The sequence below is a fragment of the Balaenoptera ricei genome, chromosome 10 (genome assembly GCF_028023285.1).
Source record: "Balaenoptera ricei isolate mBalRic1 chromosome 10, mBalRic1.hap2, whole genome shotgun sequence".
In the NCBI taxonomy this organism is placed as follows: Eukaryota; Metazoa; Chordata; class Mammalia; order Artiodactyla; family Balaenopteridae; genus Balaenoptera; species Balaenoptera ricei.
Window position 1 is genome coordinate 41,848,378 of NC_082648.1, and position 27,668 is coordinate 41,876,045.

General features: G+C 40.3%; 2 protein-coding genes and 1 pseudogene across 2 annotated transcripts in view; 2 read left to right on the forward strand and 1 right to left on the reverse strand.

The window, feature by feature from the left end:
• The window catches only part of SPATS2 (spermatogenesis associated serine rich 2), a 141,421-nt gene that overhangs the window by 12,301 nt on the left and 101,452 nt on the right, over positions 1–27,668 (forward strand). The window lies entirely within an intron of this gene.
• On the forward strand, positions 10,630–10,947 carry LOC132373733 (cytochrome c-like). The gene has a single exon (XM_059937354.1). It carries the CDS (start codon positions 10,630–10,632, stop codon positions 10,945–10,947), a length of 318 nt encoding a protein of 105 aa, XP_059793337.1.
• On the reverse strand, positions 14,121–16,755 carry LOC132373734 (large ribosomal subunit protein eL34-like; annotated as a pseudogene).

Below are 27,668 nucleotides of genomic sequence, written 5' to 3' on the forward strand. Positions count from 1 at the left end.
CATACAGTTTTGATAAAAATCGGATCATAGAATATTAGTTCTTCAATTTTGCTTTTATCGTAGATTTAACAAATCATAGAATCCTAATATGTTGTAAATGTATGTTTCAGTGTCTTTCTCTCACTAGATTATAAAGTCCTTTGTATAGAGACTGTGATTCTTCCCCCATTAAGGTATTCTTTTTCTATGTAAATGGCACCACCATCCAACCGTTTGCCCATGCCAGAAACAGTTCATTTCTTTAACAAAGTATCAATATTACTGAGTGCCTACTATTTTTCTGATCTGCAGGAGTGAACTAAGCATAAAAATCCTTGTCTGCACGCAGTTATACTCTAGTAGGGGAAGGCAGATATTAAGCAAAGGAGTAAAATGTTTAGTATTTCAGTTGGTGATAACTGGTATTGAAAAAAAAAAAAACTCAAAACGAAAACAGGAAAGGAGACAGAGACAATGTGTGAACATGTGACTGTGTGACTCTGTGTGTGTGTGTGTGTGTGTGTGTGTGTGAGAGCGAGAGAGAGAGAGAGAGAGAGAGAGAGAGAGAAAGACAGAGACTGAAAGATGGTAAGGGAAAGCCTTGTTGAGAAAATAATATTTGAGCAAAGACTTGAAAGTCATCTTTGATCCCTTTCTCTTCCCCATACCTCACATCAGATCCATCTCCAATTCTTGTTGATTTCATCTTCAAAATGTATCTCAAACCCACCATCAAGTAGGTGGATTGCTTTGGCAGTAGGAGTTGGTGAAAGTTTTCTTCTGTTTTAATATTCTCAGTGAGTAAGGAATCAAAGTGCTCAGCTGAGAGTGAGGGTGGGGAGGAGGTGATGGCGGTTTGTGGAGAGTGGAGAAGGTGTGAACTTGATCGGGAGAGTGTAAGAGTGGCTGCAGCAGGGAAATACTGTATGATTGCCAGGTGGCATTAAGGGTCCCTCGAGGTTTGTGGACATGAATTTAAAGTGAGATTAGTCAACATGTTTTTTTCCTCCAGCCACATTCAGCTGCAGGGGTGTATGTTTGGAGTGGATTTAACCAGAGAAAGGTTTTACTCAGATCGTAGAACAAAACATGAGAGGGTCAAGGCAATGGAGAATATGTGTAAGAGAGTGATTGTGATAATACACTGTGGAATTTAAACCAGGTCAGGAGGGAAGGGAGGACATGAAGTTGCCAAGAGATGGTGAAAAGTTGGTATAATCAATTAATTGAATGTTGTGGTGGGATCAAAAGATGTTGGAATCTGAGTAGGTGAGAGACGGAGCATGGTTATGGAGGCATCATTGTAGGCTGTGTAGGTGAAGGACAAGATCATTGGAAGCAAGGAATTCAGAGAAGTGAGATAGGAATTCAAGGAGATGAGTGTTAGGAAGATTATCTATGTGAAATTGAAGTCACTGAGAGTTAGGACAGGAACAGTGTTGTGGAGAGTCAGAGTGTAGGGTTTTCCAGAGAAAAAGAATCCATAGGGGGACTTCCCTGGTGGCGCAGTGGTTAAGAATCCACCTTCCAGGACAGGAATAAAGATGTAGATGCAGAGAATGGACTTGAGGACACGGGGAGAGGGAAGGGATAGCTGGGACGAAGTGAGAGAGTGGCATGGACATATGTACACTACTAAATGTAAAATAGATAGTGGGAAGCAACTGCATAGCACAGGGAGATCAGCTCGGGGCTTTGTGACCACCTAGAGGGGTGGGATGGGGAGGGTGGGAGGGAGACACAAGAGGGAGTGGTTATATATATATACATATAGCTGATTCACTTTGTTATACAGCAGAAACTAACACAACATTGTAAAGTAATTATACTCCAATAATGATGTTAAAAAAAAACAAACGAATCCGCCTGCCAATGCAGGGGACACAGGTTCGAACCCTGGTCCGGAAGATCCCACATGCCATGGGGCAACTCAGCCCATGCGTGACAACTACTGAGCCTGTGCTCTAGAGCCCATGAGCCACAACTACTGAACCTGTGTGCCACAACTACTGAAGCCCGTGTGCCTAGAGCCTGTGCTCTGTAACAAGAGAAGCTACCGCAATGAGAAGCCCCCGCGCAGCAACAAAGACCTGACACAGCCAAAAATAAATAAATAGATAAATAAATTTATTTTTAAAAAAAAGAATCAATAAGATACATCTGTATCTGTATCTATATCTATCTGGAATAAGGTTTATTATAAGAATTGGCTCATGCAATTATGGGGGCTGAGAATCTGGGGGCTGTAAGCTGGAGACTTAGGAAAGCCAGCAGTGTAACTTCCGGTCTGAGTCTGAAGGCCTGGGACCCAGGAACACTGATGGTTTAAGTCCAAGTCCAAAAGCGGAAGACCGACAGCTCAGCTCAAGCAGTCAGACAGAGAGAGAGAGAGAGAGAGAATGAATTCTCCCTTCCTCTGCCTTTTTCTTTTTATTTTATTTGGTACCTCAGTGGATTGGATGATCACCTGCTTTACTCAGTCTGCTGATTCAAATGTTAGTCTCATTTGAAAACACCCCCTCAGATATATCCGGATATGATGTTTAGCCAGATATCTGGGCACCCTGTGATCCAGTCAAGTCGACACATAAAATTAACCATCACAGCCTGGTAATGGGTAATAGAGTTTTCACATGATATTCAAAGTAGAGGTTTTTTAGGGAAGACAGAAGGAGACTAATTTGGAAGCATCAGTGAGGAGCAAGGAGGGCACTCCCCACCCCCAGGTCCAGTGGTATGAGGGGTATGGGAAAAATAACTTTCACTGCTTGAGGGCTGCAAGGGAAGTATGGCCTCAGAGGAGAATCAGGTTTCAATTAGAATAAGAAGTTGAAGGGTCCAGAGTAGAGGTTGGAAATGTTGGGCACAAGTGGAAGGGTTTCAAAATTTGGAGAGAGGTGTGTGACACATGGGGACAGAGCAGGGAGTGTGTAGGACTAACTGTGTGGGGATTAGAAGATGGGAGATGAGAGGTCTGGAAGTCTGGGGCTTCTTTTGATGGACAATATGAAGATAAAGAACATGAAAAGATTAGGCCTGGTAGATAGCAGGCAGATAGATACTGGAGGTGAGGGTGTGAGTGTTAGGAGGGAGGGAAGGGCGAGGAGTCCTGGATCCTGGGGAAGGGCGTTCTTTTAAAATTTTAATTAGTTTTTAAAATAAAAATTGTGTGTATTTAAGATGTACAACATGATATTTTGATATACACGGTATATCACAGCGAAGTGATTACTATAGTCAAGCTAATTAACATATTTTATCACATAGCTAACATTTTTTTGTGTGATGGGAGTACCTGAAATCTACTCTCTTAACAAATGTCCAGTGTCTGATACAGTATTACTGTCATCACTATGCTGTACGTTGGATCTCTAGACTTACTCATCCTACATAATTACAGCTTTGTACCCTTTCACCATCTCTCCGTTTCCCGCACCTCCCTGCGCCTCATAACCACCATTCTACTCTCTGCTTCTAAGTATTTGACTTTTTGAAAAAGATTCCAGATATAGTGAGATCCTGCAGTTTTTTTCTTTCTGTGTCTGGCTTATTTCACTTAGCATAATGTCCTCCAGGTTCATCCATGTTGTTGCAAATGGCAGGATCTCAGGAAGGTCATTTTTCTTCCAAGTACTTGGACCCTCTTAAATATCTATCCATGGTGGGGAGGACTGTTTCACTGCAGGAGTAATGGGTACTCTTTTGATGAATGCTGTTGGCTCTCTCTTGATGACTGCATATTAATGATTTTTGCTTTAAGTCTTATTGTCTAATATTAATATTAATTAATGAATAATACTAATATTTCTTTTGATTACTATTTGTATAGCATATCTTTTAATTTTCTTTTAAATTTTCTACCTTTCTGGCTCACTTTGCTTTAAATGTATCTTGGTAATCTGTGAATAGTTGGGTTAAAAAAAATCAGTGTGACAACATTGTAAATCAACTCTACTCCAATAAAAAATTTTTAAAAATCATACAATAAAAAAAATCAGTCTGATAGTCTGTCTTTTGATAAGTTTAGTCTTTTCATATTTAATGTGATTCCTGATACTTTTAGACTTATTTCTGCCATTTTAGTTTATACCTTATTTTTTTTAAACCATGCTGCTTATTTGCTCTCATATATATACATTCTTCTTTTCTTTTACTGATTTTCAGGTTGAACATTTTATGTTTATGTATTTTTCTTTTTAGGAGTTAACCCTTACATTTTTAACATGCATACATATTGAACTCTAAAATTAGTATCTCTGCCTTCCTGAACAATACAGGAACCTTAGAATGCTTTAAATCCCATTCCTTCTCTCCACTCCAGTCTTGTTTTTTTTTTTTTTTGGTAAATTTATTTTATTTATTTTATTTTTGGCTGTGTTGGGTCTTTGTTGCTGCAAGCGGGCTTTCTCTAGTTGCAGCGAGCGGGGGCTACACTTCGTTGCAGTGCACGGGCTTCTCATTGTGGTGGCTTCTCTTGTTGCGGGGCACGGACTCTAGGCACTTGGGCTTCAGTAGTTGTGGCACGCGGGCTCAGTAGTTGTGGCTCACCGGGTCTAGAGCGAGGCTCAGTAGTTGTGGCGCACAGGCTTAGTTGCTCCGCGGCATGTGGGATCTTCCCGGACCAGGGCTCGAACCTGTGTCCCCTGCGTTGGCAGGCGGATTCTTAACCACTGCGCCACCAGGGAAGCCCTGGATCATTACAACTTTTGCTGATGTTATGTGTGTTGTACTATTTTATGGGTTTTTTTTTTTTAATGGATGAGGGGACTATTTTATTTATTTATTTAGAATTTTAGAATTTTATTTTTTTATACAGCAGGTTCTTATTTGTTATCCATTTTATACATATTAGTGTATACACGTCAATCGCAATCTCCCAATTCATCACACAACCACCACCCCCTGCCACTTTCCCTATTTTATGTTTTAATTTGCATTCTCTCCATTGTTAGTGAGTTTGAGCATATTTTAATTTGTTTATTGTCATTTAATTTTTCTCTGTTGTAAGGTATTTGTTCATTACTATGGCTTATTTTTCTATTGAGTTGTTTGTTTGTTTTAATATCTATTTATTTAACTTATTTATTTTCCTTACTTTTTGTCTGCATCAGGTCTTAGTTGTGGCACATGGGGTCTTCGTTGAGGCATGCGGGTTCTTTCGTTACGGCGTGCTGTCTCTTCATTGAGGCGCTCGGGCTTCGATCTCTAGTTGTGGCACATGGGTTTTCTCTCTCTAGTTGTGGTGCGAGGGCTCCAGGGCACGTGGGCTCTGTAGTGGAGGCGCTCGAGATCAGTAGTTGTGACATGCGGGCTTAGTTGCCCTGCAGCATGTGGGATTTTAGTTCCCTGGCCAAAGATCGAACCTTTGTCCCCTGCATTGGAAGGTGGATTCTTTACCACTGGACCACCAGGGAAGTCCCAGTTTTGTTTTAAAGTGAGTTGTAGGTATTAGTAATACATTTGAATACTAATCCTTTGTCAGTATGCATTGCAATTATTCTCCTAATCTGTGGCTCTTCCTGCCTTGTTTTTTTTAATAAAACAACTTCATTGAGGTATAATTGACATAGAATAAACTACATGTGTTTAAACTGGACAGTTTGATAAGTTTTGACATATACCTGTGAAACTGTCCATTACCCCCCAAAAGTTTCCTTGTTTCCTTTGTCATGCCCTTTCTCCTCTACTTCCCTCTCCCCTCCCCCAGGCAATCATTAATCTGCTTTCTGTCACTAGATTGGTTTGCATTTTCTGTTTTATATAAATGGAATCATACTGCATATACTAATTTTTTGTGTATGGGGGTCTGGCTTCTTTCACTCAGCTTAATTATTTTGAGGTTAACCCATGTTTGTGGATAGTGTGTATCTATTACAGTTTTTTTTTATGCATTCAGTAACCAGCTGATGGACTTTTGGATTGTTAGCAGTTTTTAACCACTACAAATAAAAACTGCTGGTGAACAATTTGTGTGCATGTCTTTGTATGGACATTTACTTTCTCTTGGATACATACCTAGGAGTAGAATGGCTGGGTCGAATACTTTAACTCCTTTAATTTTTTAAGAAATTGTCAAAGTACTTTCCAAAGTGGTTTTGTCATTTTTACACCCCTATCAATCTATGAGAGTTCCAGTTGCCTCACATTTTTGCCAGTACTTGATGAGGTCAGTCTTTTTAATTTTTAAAAACTTTAGTCCTTCCAATAGTTGCATAGTGGTACCTGATTGTTTTAATATGCATTTCCCTAATGACTAAGGAAGCTGAACAGCTTTTCATGTGCGTCTTTGGTGAAGTGTTTTAAAATCATAAACCCATTTAAAAAATTGAGTTGTTCATTTGCTAATTGTTGTTTTGAGAGTTCTTTATTCTGGATACAAGTCCTTCATTAGATATATGATTTGCAAACATTTTCTATCACTCTGTGCATTATCTTTTCTCTTAACAATGTCTTTTCAAAGAACAAAAGTTTTGTGCTTTTGTTGTCATGTCTAAGAAATCTTTGTCCAGCCCAAGGTTAAAAAGTTTTTCTCTTCTGATTTCTTCTAGAAAACTTAATAGTTTTAGGTTTTACATTTAGATCTGCAATCCATTTTGAATTAATTTTTTTATATAATACCAAACTATGGATGAAAGTTCATTTTTTGCATATGGATATCCAATTTTTCAGTACCGTTTGTTGGAAGACTGAATTGCCTTTTATATTTGTTGAAAATCAATTGTCTGTATATGTGTGGGAATGTTTCTGGACGCTCTATTCTGTTCCACTGATCTTTGTGCAAGTACCACATGGTCTTTGATTACTATAGCTTTATAATACATCTTGAAATCAGGTAGTGTTCACCCTCCAACTTCTTTTTCAAAGTTGTTTTGGCTATTCTAGGACCTCTGCATCTTCATATAGATTTTAGAACTAGTTTGTCAGTTTCTACAAAAATGTCTGCTGGGATCTTGGTTGAAATTGCTTTAGCCCTATTAAATCAACTTGGAGAGAATTGACATTCTAACAATATCAAGTCTTCCAGTCCAATAACAAATATATGTGTGTATATATATCCATTTATTTAGGTCTTTAATTTCTCTCCACAATGCTGTGTAGTTTTCGCTGTACAGATCTTTCACATCTTTTGTCAGATTTATTCTTTTTTTTTAATTGTTGAGTCTTTTTAAAAAAATTTTGTTGGAGTATAGTTGATTTACAGTGTTGTGTCAGGTGTACAGCAAAGTGAATCAGTTATATATATATATACATATATCCACTCTTTTTTAGATTCTTTCTCATATAGGTCATTGCAGAGGATTGAGTATAGTTCCCTGTGCTATAAATTAGGTCCTTATTAGTTATCTGTTTTATGTATAGTAGTGTGTATATGTCAATCCGCATCTCCCAATTTATCCTCCTCCCCTTTCCCCCTTGGTAACCATAAGTTTTCTACATCTGTGACTCTATTTCTGTTTTGTAAATAAGTTCATTTGTACCATTTTTTTAGATTCTAAGTATAAGCGATATCATATGATATTTGTCTTTGTCTGACTTCACTCAGTATGACAATCTTTAGGTTCATCCATGTTGCTGCAAATGGCATTATTTCGTTCTTTTTTATGGCTGAGTAATATTCCATTGTGTATATGTACCATATCTTCTTTATCCACTCCTCTGTCGATGGACATGGTTGCTTCCATGTCTTGGCTATTGTGAATAGTGCTGCAATGACAGATTTTTTCTTACGGGTATTTTTTTAATACTATTGTGTTTTGTTTTTTGGGTTTTTTTTTTTTTTTTTTTTTTGGCTGCACGACGAAGCTTGTGGGATCTTAGTTCCCCAACCAGGGATCAAACCCAGGCCCACAGCAGTGAAAGCGTGGAGTCCTAATCACTGGACCGCCAGGGAATTTCCTGTACTGTTGTGTTTTTAGTTTCAGTTTCTGATTGTTTATTGCTAGTTTATAGAAATACAATTGATTTTTGTGTACTGATTTTGTGTTCTGCAACCTTCCTAAATTCACTTAATCTAGTATGGTTTTTTTGTAGATTTCATCAGACTTTTTCATACAAATAATTATGTCATCTATGAGTAAAGACAGTTTTACTTCTTTCTTTTCAGTCTGGATGCCTTTTAATTCTTTTTCTTGCCTGATTGTGCTGGTTGGAACCTCTAGTACAGTAGTAAAGAGAAGTAGTAAGAATAGATATCCTTGTCTTGTTCCTGATCTTAGGGGGAACCCTATCTTATTTTTAAACCTTCTTTTAAAATGTCTTTTTCAGGTTGTTATATTATTTCTTATTCTTGGGGTGCAGTCTCTGATGGCTGCATCAGCTGATTTCCTTGTGGGAGGTTTGTTTCTCTGTGTTTGTTTTTTCTTTTTCTTTTTTTTTTGTTTTTTCTTTAAACACTGAACTTGGGAATTCCCTGGTGATCCAGTGGTTGGGGCTCCATGCTTTCACTGCTGGGGGCCCAGGTTTGATCCCTGGTTGGGGAACTAGGATCCCACAGGCCACATGGAGCAGCCAAAAAACAAAAAAAACACAAAAACCAAAAAAGCTGAACTTAAGTCCTGTGTGTCTCAGATTGTGGAAGCATCTCTACTGTACAGTTTTTCATTTGCTTCTGTTGTGGTCCTATTTCATTCTTTAGTTCTGAACCTTATTTATGATGAAGTGTCAGATTGAGGTCCTTGTACCATACGTGTAGTGTGAATTTACACTTCACATCTGTGAATGTTGCAGGCCTGGGACCCATTTTCCTCCAGGTAACCTTTGCCATCTCTAGGCGCAGGTGCAGTGCTTGCTGTTCTCTCAGTGAGCTGAGTGTTTCTATTTCCTTTTTCATGGATGGAGTAGTCCTTTGTGTTTCTTGAATTTATACCCAGTTCAACTTGTGGGCTTGGCACAGGGACTATAGCCTAGATTCCTTTGCAGTTTGTAGGCATTAAGACATCTGTCTGGTATAGATATTCCTGTGTATCATTTGGCTTCAGCTCTGGACTACTGTAATAGCCTTGTTTTTTTTGGCTGCGCCGCACAACATGTGGGATCTTGTTCCCCGACCAGGGATTGAACCTGCGCCCCCTGCATTGAAAGCGCAGTGTCTTAACCACTGGGCCGCCAGTGAAATCCCCTGTAATAGCCTTTTAAATGGGCCCCCCAGATTCCACTCTTATACCCCTAATAATCCATTCCCAACACAGTGATCATTTATTTGATTTAAATTTTAGTGCCTGTGTTGTCACCTTCCTTGGGCACCATTCCTACTCTCTGGTTACTCTGGCTTTTTATTTTCCCTAATGCCCTGGTCTTCCACTCATGTCAGGGCCTTGTACAAAGGCTGTTCCCTCTGCCTGGAATGCTCTTCACCACCACAACTCTTTTCCTTGCCATTGCCTCTTCATCTTTGGTTCTTATCTCAGATATCACTCTTGATTTCAGAAGTCTTTCCTGACCCCTCAGATTGGTTCAGATTTTCCTGTCCTTGTGTATCTCATAGCTTTATTTTAATGGCATTTATCACAGTTTCTCTCAGATATAAACTGTCTGAGGGTAAGGACTTTGTCTTGCTCATCACTGTATTTCCAGCACTGACAAGAGTGCTTATACAGGTAGATACACAAAAAATATTGTTAAGTGGATGAATATATTCACTGAGTAATTTCCTCCATTAGACTGTAAGCTTCGAGAGGGTAGGACATTTTATTTTGTTCACTAGAGTATTTCCCAGTGCCTATAGAATCTGCGATATTATAGGTGCTCAATAAACATTTGGTGACTGACGAACTGAATGAATGAATGAATGAGTGAAAAAAGTAGTTTTAAATAAGGATGGAGGCCAGAATAGGGTCATTTAATAAAGAATTTTATTTGCAATGCTGAGAAGCTTAAATTTTAGACTCCTTGGGGAATTTTAAGCAGGAGAGTGACATGCGCAGGCTTACATTCAATCTAGAAGGATCCCTTCAGCAATTATGTGGAGGATAGTTGGAACATTATAAAGCTATTGCTGTAATATAGGAAAGAGATCAAGCCCTGATATAAGGTAGCTGTAATAGAGAAGACAAATTCAAGGAGATTTAGAAATACTGTATGTTAGATTAAGATAATGACTGGATTAAGGTAGGGGAAGAAGGGGAAGAATCTAGCATCACTTCCTGAGTTTCTTATTTGGGAGACCACCTAGAGTAGGCACTCTAAGAAGAAGGGCAGGTTTGGGAGTGGATGAATTTAATTTTGACATGTTAATTTTTTTTAACATGGGAAATCTGGATAATTTTATTGATTTTTGGTAGATTTAGCTGGATTATGGATATTCTTTTTTTTCCCCCTCACACATACTTAATCCTTTATATGTAAATGTACAAAACCTACCACCCCTTGTTTTTTAAGAAACTGTTTTGAGTTAAGCAGTTCTTTTACTAGGGACATGTTCCATTTGAGTTTCCTATGGGATATCCAGGTGGAGATGTACATAGGTAATATGGAGCTCAGTTGAGAAGGTCTGTTTCTGTACTATTCCTTATAATTTCAGTTAAAACAACCTGATGGGCACCAACACCCATACATAGGCGCGGACCGGCGTGTCCTTGGGGTTAGAGAGCGGGACGTTCGGCTTGCAAGAGGGAACCTCTGAGTAGTGTACGGAGAAAGAACGATTTAAAAATGGGTGACGTTGAGAAGGGCAAGAAGATTTTTGTTCAGAAGTGTGCCCATTGCCATACTGTGGAAAAGGGAGGCAAGCACAAGACTGGGCCAAATCTCCATGGTCTGTTTGGGCGAAAGACAGGTCAGCCTGTCGGATTCTCTTACACTGATGCCAACAAGAACAAAGGCATCACCGGGGGAGAGGAGACGCTGATGGAGTGTTTGGAGAATCCCAAGAAGTACATCCCTGGAACAAAAATGATCTTCGCTGGCATTAAGAAGAAGGGAGAAAGGGCAGACTTGATAGCTTATCTCAAAAAAGCTACTAATGGGTAATCGTTGGCCACTGCCTTATTTATTATGAAACAAATGTCTCATGACTTTTTATGTGTACCATATTTAAATTGATCTCATACACTAGAATTCAGATCATGAATGGCTGGTGTAATATTTCTGTCCTGATTTAAATAACATTGGCTTGTGGCTAAATGAATATGGTCAGCTTTTTGAATTTTGATAGTAATTCCGGTTCAACAAGTACTATCACTGTTTTCCCTTTCTAAAGAGATGATTAAACTTGAGTAAGGAAATGTTAAACTTTTCAGGGATATGGTGAATGCCTTCTCAAACCCTATAGGAGATTGGTTTTATATTTAGATTTCTATAACTGATTATATTAATATATTTAAATTTTGAGAAGCTCCCTTCACTGTCTCATAGAACAGCAAGAGTCACCTGTGTTTCAAGCTGTATTCATTTGCCTGTTAAAGCAAGGGCTGAAGATACAATGACAATGTCCACTTTATCTTTTTGGTCTTAACTATGCCAATTTAATTAAAATTCTCTATCTAAAAAAACAAGACAAAACAAAACCAACCTGATGATTTTGACTTTTTCTTTTTTTTTTAATAGTTTTTTTTTTTTTTTTTTTTTTTTGGCCACAAGGCATGTGGGATCTTAGTTCCCTGACCAGGGATCAGGGATCAAACCTGTGTCCCTTGCAGTGGGGGCACAGAGTCCTAACCACTGGACTGCCAGGAAATTCCCTACTTTTTCTGTCTTAGGCAGTTTCAGCATGCTTTGTCTCCCATCCTTGCAAAGCTGTAGTAGATTTTTCTTCCCTTTGTTTTTGTCCTTCTTCTTTTTTGGCCCTTGACAGGTAAACTTAAGGGATTGCTGACATCTGACCCCTGCATTTTTCCCATGTCCACATACATTTTCCTCTCTCCTCTCTTTTTCTCAAAGATCATTTAATTTTTTTCCTTTTAGTTAGGTTTTAGGGTTTTGTTTTTTTTTTTTCTTTTAAATTTATTTATTTATTTATTTTTGGCTGTGTTGGGTCTTCGTTGCTGCACGCGGTCTTTCTCTAGTTGCGGCGAGCAGGGGCTACTCCTAGTTGCGGTGCGCGGGCTTCTCATTGCGGTGGCTTCTCTTGTTGAGGAGCATGGGCTCTAGGCGCACAGGTTTCAGTAGTTGTGGCACGTGGGCTCAGTAGTTGTGGCTTGCGGGCTCTAGAGCTCAGGCTCAGTAGTTGTGGCACACGGGCTTAGTTGCTCTACGGCATGTGGCATCTTCCCAGGCTCGGACTCGAATCCGTGTCCCCTGCATTGGCAGGCGGATTCTTAACCACTGCACCACCACGGAAGCCCTAGGGTTCATTTTTATCAAAGTTATACGTATACATAGTTTGTAGAATTGAATAGTTCTGTAAAGTTTGTTAAAAAAAAAAAAATACCTTTTCCCCTTTATTTCCCTTCAGAGGCACTTTTAGAGCTTTTTTTTAGTTAATACTTTTTGGTATTTATCTCCATTTCTCTAAATAATATGCTTATATTGCTATTTTGGTACCATCAGTTGTAAGATACACCATTATTTTATGTACTACTAAAAAAGAGAAGTAGGCCCAAGATGGGTAATGTGTAAGAGGCCCTGCTTAAAGCTGGGAAACTACATGAGAATGTAAATGAGAAGAAACTCACCACACAGAAAGGGACAGCAAGGGAGCTCGCATGTCTCAACCCTGGCGTTGTGTAGGAGGGGTAAAAACTTTCTTTGGAATTTGAACTAGTTTTCAGTTTGAATTCACACTACCTATGTTGTACCAAAAACTCAAGCAGAGATTTTTAATTAGAGATTGTTTGAGGTTGGTAGTGTCTTAGGCACTTAGAAGAAACAAATAACAGTTGTCATCAGTTGTGTCTGGATTTCAGAGATGTTAAGGTATGAAGAAAAGAAATAAAAGGCATCTTAGAATCAGTGAAATACGGTTCCATGTGCCAGACACTGTTCTTTCTTTTTCTAGGAGTTTTGCTGTCCTGGAGAGCAGAGAAATGGATACATAGCTGGAGGGGAAGCTGGAGTTAAGAGTTGTCTTTTAAAATGGGAGCAATCATTATACACCTGAAACTAATATAATGTTATCTGTCAATTATACCTCAATAAAAAACTAAAAATAAAATGGGAGAAGTAAGAATGTGTTAATACAATGCCAGTAGAGAAGATCCAGTAGAGAGGGAAACAGTGCTGATGCGGAGTGAGAATGAGGAATGACTGGGCAGTAGGGTTTGGGCTCTGGTATCCAAGTGGAGGCGTTGGCTGTAGACAGGAGCAGTCAGTTCATTCACAGTAAATAACAGGAGGAAGAAAAGGCAAATGGGAACCGGTGGTGGTAGTGGTGGAGATTGCGTCCTATTTCACTGAGAAAATGGAATGAAGGGCAGCAGCTGGGAGTGAAGATGGAGAGGTGTTGATGGCTTGAGGAGGAAGGAAATGACATGAAATGGACCTATAGGGGGGTGTGGGAGAATGAATGGATAAGGCAAAAGTTGTAGGATTGTCATGCTGAGCTATGAGACCATTTAAAGTCAGCAACTGTGAATTTTAAGTGAGACTGTTTGGTATAGGTGTGTTTGTTTTCATCTTTTTCTTTTCAAAGCCATGTTTGGTTGCTTGTTGAAGGCGTAGAGTAGAGAGACAGTTGTATTTTTTACCATGTTATTAGGGAAAAATTTAAATATACAAAAGAAATAGAGCCCTCATGTACTCATCACACAGCTTTAACACATATTAACTCATGGCCAATCTTTTTTTTTTTTTTTTAAAGTCTTTATTGAATTTGTTACAGTATTGCTTCGGGGTTTTTTTATGTTTTAGTTTTTTAGCTGCGAGGTATGTGGGGTCTTAGCTCCCCGACCAGGGGTCGAACCCTCACCCCCTGCATTGGAAGGGGAAGTCTTAACCACTGGACCACCAGGGAAGTCCCCCAATCTTGTTTTATCTGTTGTCTTACCCACTTCCATCCTTCCCTATTATTTTGAAGCAGTCCCAGACATCATATTTTATGCATAAATATTTCATATTGTATCTCTAAAAAATACGGACACCTGCAAAAAAAATACCATTACCACACCAAAAATTTTACAATTCCTTAATATCAAATATCCTATCAGTTTTCAAATTTTCAATTGTCTCTCTCTCACTCTCTTTTGGCTTTTGATTTTTTTAAATTATTACTCAAAAAAGCTTCGTTTTAAAAGTTTAGTTTTCTGACTCTATGTTTCTGCCTTTAACACTTTCAGAACAATTTTCTGCTCCTCAATAAGAAAAATACGCTTGATCCTGCCATGGACACATTTAGTACACATGGAACCACAGTAGGCCCTGCTGACATGATTTTTCATTTTAGACAACCTCATAAGAACTTTAGGTCTCACAGCACAAACTCCTAGAAGTCGGCCTGGGTACACGCCACATGTGGATTTTGGTGCTTTACCAACCTTCTTGGTTTGAAGGTAAGCAATTCTATTTCCAGGAGTTTGGGGCAGCCTAGTTTTGTTAGAGGCTGTATTGTAGGATAGTCTACAACGGTATGTCAAATGCTGGACCACTCTGAATGCCTCTAGATACCGTCCCTGGAAGAGGAAAAAGAAAGCCCTTGTGAGTTCAAAAGTCAGATATGATGCCACTTGTCTCTTGAATGTCCTAAAGGGTTTAGTTGTTTGACAGGGAATTATATTTAACAAGGGTAGGTGTTTTGCCAGGCAAGTATGATAAAGTGTGGGAGGGTGCAAAAGTCTGAGGTGCAGGAAAGGGAGTGATTGTAATGATGGACCTTGAGCTCTAAGCTAAGGTAGGAAATGAGGACAGGAGAGGGGGTGGGATCAATTGCTTGTAAGTTCTGTTGAGGTCAAAATGTTCTTGGAGTTGGGGTGCTAGAAGGAGCAGTCTGCAAAGATGGGAAGTGGTGATTGGAGAGCGGGATGCAGATGAAGTGGAGATCATGGAAAGACTGTAGTTATCATATTGACAAGTTCTAGGATATTGACTAAGGGAGTGAGTGGCTAAAGTAGGGTAGAGGACAAGATCGTTGCACGTGAGGAGGTCAAGGAACTGAGAGGTCAGAGTATCACAAGAGTCATCTAGGTGAACATTTGAAATCACCTGGAGTTATGACAGACCAATGAGGTAGGAACTAAAAGCTTTGAGGCTTGAGAAGAAGTGACCCAGCTTATCCGGATAGATGTAGCAGAGGGGTGGGGAGGTGGAGGTATGGTCTGACAGGGGCTTTTTTTAGGAAGGAAGAAAAGGGAATAACCTGGAAGCAGAAAGAAGGTACAAGGTGAGTACCTCCTTCTTCTACCCCCAGGCCCAGTAGTATAATGGGTGTGGGAGAGAAAACAACCACAGACAGGACTGTAGAGAGAGCAGTGGCCTCAGCAGTTAGATTTCAATTAGAGCAAAGAGGTGAAGGGACCATTCAGACAAGAAGTTGAAGATATAGGGGATTTTGCTGATGAGTTCCAGAGGATATGATGGAAGGATTTCAGGAATTGAGGGACGAGTGGGAGAGGGGGGTGGTTCATGAAAGATGATGTACTCAGCCATTTGGGGATGAGAGTTGGAGGATTTGGAATGACTCCAGAGTCCTCGGATTCTTGTAGTGAGTGATATAAGTAGGGTTAGAGATCATAATGAGATTAGTCTTGATGTTTCAAGGCAAATTGTAGTATAAGTAGGTGCAGGATAGAGGTATGGGAAGAAGCTGCAGAGTAAAGGGGTTCCTTGACTACTGGTGCTGGTGTAGAGGCTGGGGGGAATGCAGAGCTGGAGCTCTGTTACTTGCTTTCTACTCCTGGGGCCAAAGTGATCTCCAGTAAAAAGCTGTTAATCCATCTCTTCAAAAACCAGAATTCCCTGTTCTATTTCCTGTTGTTTACCTTCCCTGCTTCTATTTTCTCCCCTTTCTTACTGAAAAGTAGAATATTTGGATGTTTTCAGTACCCTATTCTTAAATATCCTACATATCCTGGAAACTGGTAAATGACACTGTTACTAGCTTGCTGGGGAAATGACAGCACGATTACAGTAAGGAAGTGGGGAGGTGTAGCTTTAGAGTTGGAAAAGGAAGGGAGGGAAGAGGTTTCAGGCAGAATTAGCTTTCAGTTCCTTCAATCGGGCCAAGGAAACAGAGGAGTTAGAAGAGGGAAAGAGTTTGACCTGTGTCCTGGGAGGAGAGAGGAAAGTACTGTTTGGAAGGAGAGAACAGATCCTGTCAGTACCCAAGGATCTGTGTCCTGACAGGTTTCTGAAAGAGCTGTTGCTGGACAGGAGACTCAACTATTGCTGGATTCACTCATTTCAGTGGATATTTCCTAGCATTTACTATGTGCCAGGCACTGAATTAGATGCTTGGGAGATCATGTGGAACAAGTAGACAGGTTCCTCCTTACCTGGATTTACAGTCTAGCAGGAAAGACAGTTAAACAGAGATTACAGTTTAATGTGAAAGCTCTGATATAAGTAGTGAGGGCTTTTTGGAAGCCTGTAGAAAAAGCACTGGATCAGTCTCAGATGGGGGTAAGGAGGGGAAGAGTGCAGGTTCTTGAGTTAGTGACATCTGATCAGAGACCTGAAAGATGAGTGGGAATTAGCCAGGCAAAGAGAATAGGGAGGAAAGTTACATGTCCAGTTACATGTGTGCCTCTGCAACTTCCAAACCTTATCTTAGCCAGGGGAACAGGGCACAGAATAAGCTATTCTGATCACTGTCTTTATCCCCAATATTCCTGTACAGCAGGGGTTGGCAAACTGCTGCTCACAGGCCTGGCCTGCCGCCTGTTTTTGAATGGTCGGCAAGCTAAGCATAGTTAGCAGCTCAAACTGTGAGCCAAGAATGGCGGCAAAATTCAAACCCAGATGTCTTAATCCCAAGTCTGTTTTCATTCCACTGATCACAGTGTATTATAATTAGTTGTTTATGTTTTTATCTCTCAAGAAGAGACTTGAGCTTGAACGATGGCTTGCTTTTTCTTATATCTACCATTTCTAGCACAGGGCGAGTCCCAAGTAATGTTTATTAAATGACTTTCATGTGTGTAATTTTATCTGCTCCCTAACAAATCCTGTGAGAATAACACATACATAAAATCTTCAAATAAATTATGTTTACTCTTTTACATACCATTTCTTCCATTTTTATTAGCAATATTTTAAAAATATGTCATTTAAAACGTTAATAACATTAAATGTCGCTAAAGATAATTAGAAATATTTTGTGCTATAACAAACACTTTCAGGAATTGCTGACTTAATGACATATATGTACAGCTGTTTGTTCTTAGAGTAAATGTACGCGACCTTCCGTATCTGTGGGTTCTGCATGGATGGATTCAACCAACTGTAGGTTGAAAATATTAAAAAAAAAAATTCCAGAAAGTTCCAAAGAGCCTAACTTGAATTTGCCACGGGCTGGCAACTGTTTACATAGTATTTACACTCTGTTTACAATTAATTTACATAGCATTTTCGTTGTATTAGATATTAAAAATAATCTAGAGATGATTTAAAGTATCCAGGAGGATGTGCGTAGGTTATATGCAAATACTGTGACGTTTTATATAAGGGACTTGAGTATCCGAGGATTTTGTTATCTGCAGGGGTCCTGGAACCAATCCCCGGAGTGGATACTGAGGGACGACTGTAATCTCGGAATGCTGGATATTTCTAGTTTTCGTCAGCATTTTATAATTTCTATGTATTCCTTTGTCAGCTGTCAGTTTTAGCTGCTGTCTTCCACCCCCTGGCGCCACCATTTAGAATTTGCTGCTTCTATCATTTATGAATTCAGAAACTAGAAATCTAATCTTATTAAAACTGTGTATAAAGTAAGTAGTCTTGGGGATAATACCTGTGAGTAAAGTGAAAACGAGGTTTCACTTTTTAAAAAAATTTATTTATTTGTTTATTTATTTATGGCTGCACTGGCTCCTTGTTGCTGCACTCAGGCTTTCTCTAGTTGCGGCGAGCAGGGCTACTCTTCGTTGCGGTGCACGGGCTTCTCAACTGCAGTTGCTTCTCTTGTTGTGGAGCGCGGGCTCTAGGCGCGCGGGCTTTAGTAGTTGTGGCTTGTGGGCTCTAGAGTGCAGGCTCAGTAGTTGTGGCTCACGGGCTTAGTTGCTCTGCAGCATGTGGGATCTTCCTGGACCAAGGATTGAACCTGTGTCCCCTGAATTGGCAGGTGGATTCTTAACCACTGCGCCACCAGGGAAGTCCAGGGGTTTTATTCTTAAGGATTTTATAACCCAGTTGGAGAGGTCAAACGTACTGGGAATAATCATAATGTAAAAGTATATTAACTCCAAACTTGTATATCTCATTGCCCACCTAACATCTCTACGTGGTGTCTGTTACGCATCTCGAACTTAATATGCTTCCCTCAAGATTTTTCCCACAGTCGTCCCCACAACAGGAAATAGAGACTCTCCTTCTGATTACTGGAGCCTTAAACCTAGTTGATGCTTTTCTGTCTGTAACATTTCACATCTAATCTAGTTTTACCTTTAGGATACATGCTGAAGCTGATCACCGTTTCTACTGCTACCACTAAGATTCAAACTGCCGTTGTCTCTTTCCTGGATTATTGCATTAGCCTTCTGACTGATTTCTCTACTTCGGCCCTTATCTCTGTACAGTCTGTTCTCAGCAGACATCCAGAACAATCCCCTAAAAAGTAAGTCAAGTTGGGTTGTCACTCCTTTGCTCAAAGCCTTCCAGGGGCTTTCCATCTCAGAGTAAAAAACAAGTTTCTGACAGTGGCCTTAAAAGATTGTACGGAACCTGGCCTCAGTTTACCTCTCTGGCCTAATTTCCTATGACTCTTTCCTCTGCTCATATCCCTGTAGCCACAGTGACATCCTTGCTGGTTTTTTTAAGATGCCAGGTTGTTTCTTCTTCAGAGCCTTTATACTTGCCATTACCTCTCCCTGAAATGCTTTTTCTATGGAGGTAGTGTGGCCTTTCCTCTTCCTTTAGGTGTTGGGCTCAGATGTCATCTTATCAGTGAAGTCCTGAGTGTCCTTATCCCCTTGATCCTGCTTTTACTTTTCTCCATAGCACTTATTAGCATCTGACAGGCTGTGTGTATGCAGGTGTATTTTTATTAATTAATTAATTAAAAAATTTTAACTTTACTTAAAAAAATTTGTTTCACTGCTGTCTCCCCATAGGCATAGAACAGGGGCTGGCAAGCTAAAAATGGCCTGCTGCCTGTTTTTGTAAGTAAAGTTTAATTAGAACATAGCCATGTACATTCATTATTGTATTGTCTGTGGCTGCTTTCACACTACAACAGCAGAGTTGAGTGTTGTGACAGAGACTGTAAGGCCTGTAAAGCCTAAAATATTTGCTGTCTGGCCCTTTACAGGAAAAGATTGCTGACCCCTGGGCTAGAACAGTGTCTGGTACCTAGTGGGTGATTGAATGGACATAATGTAAGTGCTCATTGGCAGGGTACAGACTGTACATTGCTACTGAGGATATAGATTAATATTTCAAAAGTTGTTATTAGACTTTAATAATTTGGGAATATGTCAATCATAATAATTTGTTCTAGCTGAAGTCCTTGAATTTATTATGCTCATTACTACCTGATAGCAGAGATGTGCCAACTTTTTGAAGGCTACACCAAATTTGGAGTGATAGTGTTCCAAAGGCACAAGGTCCTTTTATTTTTAAAGTTTTAATTTTTTTTTTGCCACGCCACTCGGCTTGCGGGATCTTATTTCCTCGACTGGGGATTGAACCTGGGCCCTCGGCAGTGAAAGCTCGGAGTCCTAACCACTGGACTGCCAGGGAATTCCCCAAGGTCCTCTTAAATGTAACCTTTTATAATAGTGCTACAGAAAGGACTCTAAATAATGAGTAGGTGGTAGTGTTGGTTGCATGCTGTGAAAAACATGAACTTAAATAAATGGATGTAGCTCTCAGTCATTTATGCTAAAGGATGGGCATATGGAATAGATAATAATAATATTTGGCTTTGGAATACATTTTTGGATTGCAAATGGATTAACCTGATTATTCCAGGTACTTCTAATAGTGTTTTAAGTAGCATAATAAAATCAAACTGGAATAAAACCAATTCAGAAGAATCTGGAAAATTGTATTGCTTCTGGCATCCTGTCTTTGTCCAAATCTTACCTTTCTAGAAGCTGCATCCAGGGGATGAATAATATCAGTCACACAAAGCACCTGTGTGGAGAGGTGGAGAAGATTTTAGAAGTGTTTTGTTTTAAAAGGCCTTTACTGGAACTGATCTCAGTGTAGAGGAGGAGTCTTAAATATCCTGCTTAGTGAACTATAATACTGTATGCTGAAAAAGCTAAGTTAAAAACGATGAAGAATTATAGGGTCAGGGCTGGAAGAAACTTTTTTTTTTTAAGATTTATTTATTTATTTATTTGGCTGTGTCGGGTCTTAGTTGTGGCACGCGAGCTTCTCTCTAGTTGTGGCGGGTGGGCTCTAGAGCCCGCAGGCTCAGTAATTACAGCGCATGGCCTTGGTTTCCCTGCGGCATGTGGGATCCTAGTTCCCTGACCAGGGATCGAACCCGCGTCCCCTGCATTGGAAGGCGGATTCTTAACCACTGGACCACCAGGGAAGTCCTAGAACTGGAAGAAACTTTGTCCAGTAAATATTTGAATGTGCCCTAGCCACTTTGTTAGACACAGATGTAGAGGTGAATAAGACAGTCACTGGCCTCATGAGACTTACTATCTAATCCTCATTCCCAGTCCGCACCTCACCTCATTTTATGTTGTGTGATGGAAACTAAAACTTGAGAGATCCAGTACCTTGCCAAAGGTTATGTAGCTCGTTACTGATAGAATGGAACTAGAATGCATATTTCTTATATGGGGAATAAAAGCAAAATATTCATTTATGCAGTTTCGAGTGCTTACTAATGTGCTTATCCCTGTACTAGGTGCTGAGGAATCCAGTGGTAAATATAATGGCCCCATCTCTTTGATGTAGAGGTTAAAGGAAATTTTTGGGGGAAACTAGAATTTTTCCCATTTTATTGCATTATACTGTTTACAGTCTTTTATCTCATGGAAAGGTTAGGGGCTCTCAAAAATTCATTCTTTAATGTGACTTAGTTGAATGAATTTAGTATTTTTCTGACACCTGAAGTCAGCTTTATTGAGGGACTTTTGAATGAGAAAGGAAGAATTAGGTAGTTGTGGGCTCTCTGTGGAAGAATGACCTTTACTTATTTCACAATTTGTATAGAGCCTAAACTTCTGCCCTGTGAGCAAGAGAGAATCTTTCTTGTCCCTTTGTATTAGATGACTTTCTGCTATCAGGACCCAGAACCCAGACTGATATTTAAAATCAGCCATATTATGGGTTAAATAGATTTTTGCACACTGACCTTCTCTTTCCTTTTAGTTACCCAAACTTGGGTATATGTAATGTATATGCTGGGTATGTGTATTACTTGGGGGTATATGCATTACTTAGTGTTCAAAGAATCATATCTAAAGCAGAACATGTATTTTATTCTTTAAAATTTCTTCTCAAAGTGATTATATTTGATTTTTTCTTCTCAATGCTTGCTTGCTGAAAAAAAAATTTTTTTAAATCAAACATGTGACAGTCTAGGAAAGAGTGAAAAAAGGTGAATTAAACTGCTGCTAAATAATTTAGGATGTTTTAGTTATTTGTTTTCATAGAGGATTAAGGCTTTTTTCCTTAAAATGTCTAGTTGGAAGTGTTTATACAGTGGAGAAAGTAATTACATTTTCAGAGTAAGTTTTCTTGACCTCAGGCCTCTTTACTCTTCCTATTCCAGAGTACCTTCTGCCATTCTGCTGGGTCCAATTAGTTCTTGGCTCAGCTGTTTTAGTTTCTCTACAGAAGTTGAGCTTAACCATGTTTATAATCTGTGAACATCATATTCCATTGTTTCTTTTAAGAGCTAGAACATTAAATTCCCTGCCAGTGATCTAAAACGTATTGAATTGTATATCTTCAAATGCAAAAGATTTATTTTCTCTGAACTTTGATCATGGCATTTAACAATGAAGAGACCTTAGAAATAGTGGTTATTATATATTAGTAACGATTATTCACTAATCGTCGTTGGTAATATAGAAAGGCAGGCTAAGTTTCACCTCTTGACATTTTGGGCTAGGGTCTCCAGGCATGTTGTTGCAGTTATCTATTGCTAAGGAACAAAAGCACTCCAAATTTGGCATAAAACTCTTATGGTTCTGGGTGTTGACTGGGCTCAGCTAAGTGATTCTTCTGTGAGTCCTCTTATGTACTGGTAGTTAGATGGGCCTGGGGTTATTTTGGAGGCTTCCTACCAGACTCACATGCATGGCACTTGAGCAGGGAAGTCCAAATAGGTAGAAACTGGAATAGTTGGGGATCCTTGATATCTCTCCCTATTTCTGTGTAGTCTTTCCAACATAGGGGCTTCATGGTAGCCAGACTTCTTACCTGGAGACTTAGGGCTCTAAAAGTACTTGTTCCGAGTAAGAGAGCCAGAAGGGAACTATATTGTCTTTTATGACCTAAATTCAGAATCAGTGTCAATTTCCACTGCATTGTATTCATTAGAAGCAAGTCACTGGGGCTTCCCTGGTGGTGCAGTGATTGAGAATCCGCCTGCCAGTGCAGGGGACACGGGTTCGATCCCTGGTCCGGGAAGATCCCACATGCCACCAAGCAGCTAAGCCCATGCGCCACAACTACTGAGCCTGCGCTTTAGAGCCTGTGAGCCACAACTACTGAGCCCGCGTGCCACAGCTACTGAAGCCCGCGCACCACAGCTACTGAAGCCCGCGTGCCACAGCTACTGAAGCCCATGCACCTAGAGCCCGTGCTCCGCAGTGAGAAGCCACCGCAAGGAGAAGCCCACGCACTGCAACGAAGAGTAGCCCCCGCTCGCTGCAACTAGAGAAAGCCTGCGCACAGCAGCGGAAGACCCAACACAGCCAAAAATAAATAAATAAAATAAATAAATTTATTAAAAAAAAGAAAAAGAAAAAGAAGCAAGTCACTAAGGCCAATCCATATTCAAAGGGAAGGGGATTAGACTCCACCTCTTGCTGGGAGGAGTGTCAAGAATATGCAGACTTATTTCAAAGCCACTTTAGTCTTCTCTCTGGCTACAAATTACAGTATTTATCTTCCTCCACATGTAAAACACAAGCACTCCTTCTCAAAGCCTCCAAAGTCTTATCTAGTACAGCATCAGGCTCAGGCTAGAGATCCAGGATCATGTCATCTAAATCAGATCCAGGTGCAGATAAGGCTATTTGGATATATTAGTTCCTTGGGTATAGCTCCTTGAGTACCCTTGCCTTCACTTTGAAGACCTGTGGACTAAAGAATCACCTTATCTTTCTCCATACCCAGCCCACCCAATATGCAATAATGGATGGGCCTAAGATAACAACTGTAGACACTCCTGTTCAAAAATAAAGAAAAAAATGTAAGGAACACAATAGTCACCGGTCCGTACCAGTTCTGAAATCCAGCCAACATATTGCTAGTTTTTTGATTAGGGTTCAGCCCCTACTGCCTAGGAACCGTCCTCTACGGCTCTTGGTTTTGCCCTTTGAATTATCATTCCTTTTCCATAAAATGTATTCTCTGTTTGCAGGTAAGTAATTTTCCCAGCCTGTTTCCTGCCCACAGAGCTTTGGGCAGGGTGGAGTGGGGGTCCCAAAAGCCTTTTTTTATTTTGTACTGTCTCTGGTTTTTTTAGTCCAAGATGACAATGTTTCTGAACGTAAAATTCTCTGTGACTCTTACTGAGGGGTTCACTCTATTAGACAAAAGCCACATTTACACATTGATAAACCCCTTCTCTACCTTAGGCTTTGTAGAGGAGAAAAAAGTTTTCCTTGACCCTCTTAGGGTCCCTGGCTGGGTTTGAAAATTAAACTGGCAAAGACTGATTAAGAGGAGAAAAGTATACAGATTTATCTGATATAAATTTTATGTGAAATGGGAGATGTAAATGAAGACTCAAAGAAATGTTTGAACCTGAGTATTTTTATGCTAGGTTTAATGAAGAGTGGACAGTGTGGAGAAATGATAGATCAAAGAGTATGAAGTAAGTGTAGTAAACTGGGGGAAATTTAGCAAGGCCTGTTTGTTAGGATTCCTTTCCTTGTCCCTTTGTCTTCGGAGATACAGATGTTCCCTTCTTCCAGGTATAGGGAGGACACCTCTTACATGAGGGTTTTATGACTTGCTTCAGGGGAGAAGGTGGGGGGAAGACCCCCACAGAGTGACCTTCCTCTTTCTGATCTTTTCTCAAGATTCTTCAGCTTAAAATATTCAATATGCTAGGGTGCCATATTTTGGGGTAGCATGTCCTGAACCCTGTCAGCTTCCTTTAAGCCTTTTGTGGGACAACACCTTTAATATTCTTAGAAAGCCTTATGTTTGAAAGCATCTGTGAGACTCCACCTTAAAATCTCTTTGGAGTCTTAACTAGGGGTAGGCAAACTATGGCCAGTGATCTAAGATTTGTTTTTACTTTTTTTTTTTTTTTTGGCTGCGCCGCGCATCTCACGGGATCTGGTTCCCTGACCAGGGATTAAACCCATGTCCCCTGCAGTGGAAGCGGGGAGCCCTAACCACTGGACAACCAGGGAATTCTCTGTTTTTAAATTTTTATTTTTTAAAAAATTTTTATTTATTTTATTTATTTATTTTTGGCTGCATTGGGTCTTCGTTGCTGCGCACGGGCTTTCTCCAGTTGTGGCGAGCGGGGGCCACTCTTCACTGCGGTGCACAGGGTTCTCCCTGCGGTGGCTTCTCTTGTAGCAGAGCACAGGCTCCAGGCTCATGGGCTTCAGTAGTTGTGGCTCACGGGCTTCAGAGCGCAGGCTCAGCAGTTGTGGCACACCAGCTTAGTTGCTCCACGGCATGTGGGATCCTCCCAGACCAGGGCTCGAACCCGTGTCCCCTGCATTGGCAGGCGGATTCTTAACCACTGCGCCATCAGGGGAGCCACTGTTTTTACATTTTTAAAGGGCTGTTAAAAAATAAAAGAAGAATGTTCAACAGAGACTGTGTATGGCCCTCAAAGCCTAAAATATTTATCTGGCCCTTTATGGGAAAAGTTTGCCAACCCTTGGTCTAAACAAAAATTTAATCTTTAGGCCATGTTTCCCTGACACTGCCTTGGATTTGATCTTTGCCCAGAGGGCATTTCTTAATTTGAGAAACGTTTGCTATATGGGGAGCCTGGGAATAAGAAACAGTTATTTTTGGACCTAGCAAGTCCTGACTCCTTTATATGTCCTCTATATTCTGCTTGAAAATTATATAATTCCTTCTTTTTCTTATCTCTCTCTACCTGTACTTTGTGGCACACAGCTAAAAAAAGCAGTTGATACTTTTGACATTATGCCTGGAAATCTCTTTACCCAGATTCATCAGTTCATTAGTTATATTTTCTATTTTTCACATAACTGCAGGTGAAAGCTTTGCTAAACTTTCCACCATTATCTAATAAGTTTCTCCTTTTCTATAGCTTCCAGTAAGGCTTTCCTGACTTTCTTTTAAGCCGAGGATTAGCAACCTTTTTCTGTCAAGGGCCAGATCGTAAATATTTTAGGCTTTTTGGACCTTATGATCTCTGGCACACCTACTCAACTCTGCTGTCATAGTGAGAAAGCAGCCATAGACATAGACAGGATGTAAGCAAATGGGTGTTACTGTGTTCCAATAAAATTTTATTTACAGAAACAGGCAGCAGGTTGAATTTTGCCCATAGAATGTAGTTTGGTGATCCCTGTTTTAAGTCTTTGTTGACAGCTTCCTACCAGTGTCCTTAAGACCCTTCAGGCTTTCACTAACACTTTCAAGGCCCTTCTTGCTTTCTCCTGCCATCCAGTCCCAAAACTAAACATTTTAACTTTTTGTTGTGGAAGTAACCCACTCCCTATACCAAAATCTGTTTTGGTTATCTTTTGCTGTGTAACACACCATGCCAAAATTGAGTGATGTAAAACAACACTCCTTTTATCTTTCATGATTCTGAAGTTTGGGCTCAGCTAGGCAGTTCTTTCTCACGGTTTCTCATGAGGATGCAATCAGATGATAGCTGGGGCTGGAATCATCTAAAACGCTTCCTCACCAAAGTCTGTTACGCAGTTAGAGGCAGATGGTAGCTGAGCCTGGGGTCATCTCCAAGGATTCCTCATTCACAAGTCTGGTGGCAGAGCTCGGAAGACTGAAACAGCTGGCACCCCTCGGACGTCTCTAACCCTCTGAGGTCTTGTCCCATGGTTTCTCCAGAATCAGGGATATAGGGTGGCTGGATACCTTATATGGTAATTCAGGACTGCAAACTTGCCTGAACTGGGAAGGTGCCAGGCAGAGATTTTATCACCTTTTATGACCTAATTTCCGAGGTTGCTCAGTGTCACTTCTGCTTCATCATTCTCTTTGTGGGGAGGAGAATTGGACCTTACCTAATTTTTTTTTTTTTTTTTTTTTTTGGCTGCACCATGTGGCTTGTGGGATCTTAGTTCCCCAACCAGGGATCAAAACCAGGCCCCCAGGGCTTCCCTGGTGGCGCAGTGGTTGAGAGTCTGCCTGCCAATGCAGGGGACACGGGTTCGAGCCCTGGTCTGGGAAGATCCCACATGCCGCGGAGCGGCTGGGCCCGTGAGCCACAATTGCTGAGCCTGCGCGTCTGGAGTCTGTGCTCCGCAACAGGAGAGGCCACGATAGCGAGAGGCCCGCGCACCGCGATGAAGAGTGGCCCCCGCTTGCCGCAACTGGGGAAAGCCCTCGCACAGAAACGAAGACCCAACACAGCCAAAAATAAATAAATAAATAAATTTAAAAAAAAAAAAAAAAAAAAAAAAAAAAACCAGGCCCCCAGCAGTGGAAATGTGGAGTCCTAACCACTGGACCACCAGGGAATTCCCAGACTCTGTTTTTTTGATGGGAGTGAAATCAAAGAATTTGCAAAGATGTTTTAAAACACAAAATGCCCCACACATACACCTATCAAAAAATTTTGGAAGCTAGCATATAGTAGGTCACACTTTGTTAGGGCAGGCTTTCTCTTTCCTGTTCATGGGGGTGGTGGAAGTAGGAGATCACCTCCCATGATTTAATGTTGAAGAATGGATTTGTCAAGAGCTGTGGAAGGAGACTTCACAGTAACAAATGCCTCTTTTCTTCAGTAGAGATAGGACATGGGAACTTTGGACTTGGCATTTTTTTCTCTCTCTCTTCTTTCTTCTGTATGAGAGTAGGTATAATGGTGCTTCCATCCCCAAAAGAGAAAACAAAAGGAACAAAGAAAGAAAGAAGAAAAACTCTCAAACTATTAAAAATTCTGCCACAGAGATTTGTTTGAATCAATAAGTAACGTTTTTCCAAGGGTTAAAGAGTATGTGTACCTGTTTGTCATTTACACTTTCAGTTGAATTTAACTAGTTTTCTTAAGGGATACCTTTAAGGGAGATTTTGAAAAGGGGGTAGGTGATAGAAGTAATTTTAAATTTGGGGACTCTAGAGCAGGTGGTAAAGCAGGTTATAAGAAACTTTGAATAGCATTAGGGCATGGTCTTTAGAAGCACTCTACTGCCTGACCCCATCTGAAGAGACTTTGCTCACCTTAGCACAGTGATCTGGCTGTGGAGGTAAAATATTTGGAAAAGTTGGGGTATTTTATGATATATATTTGTAGAGGCTATTGTGTTATTTTTTTCCTTTTCTCTCTAGATGAAAAG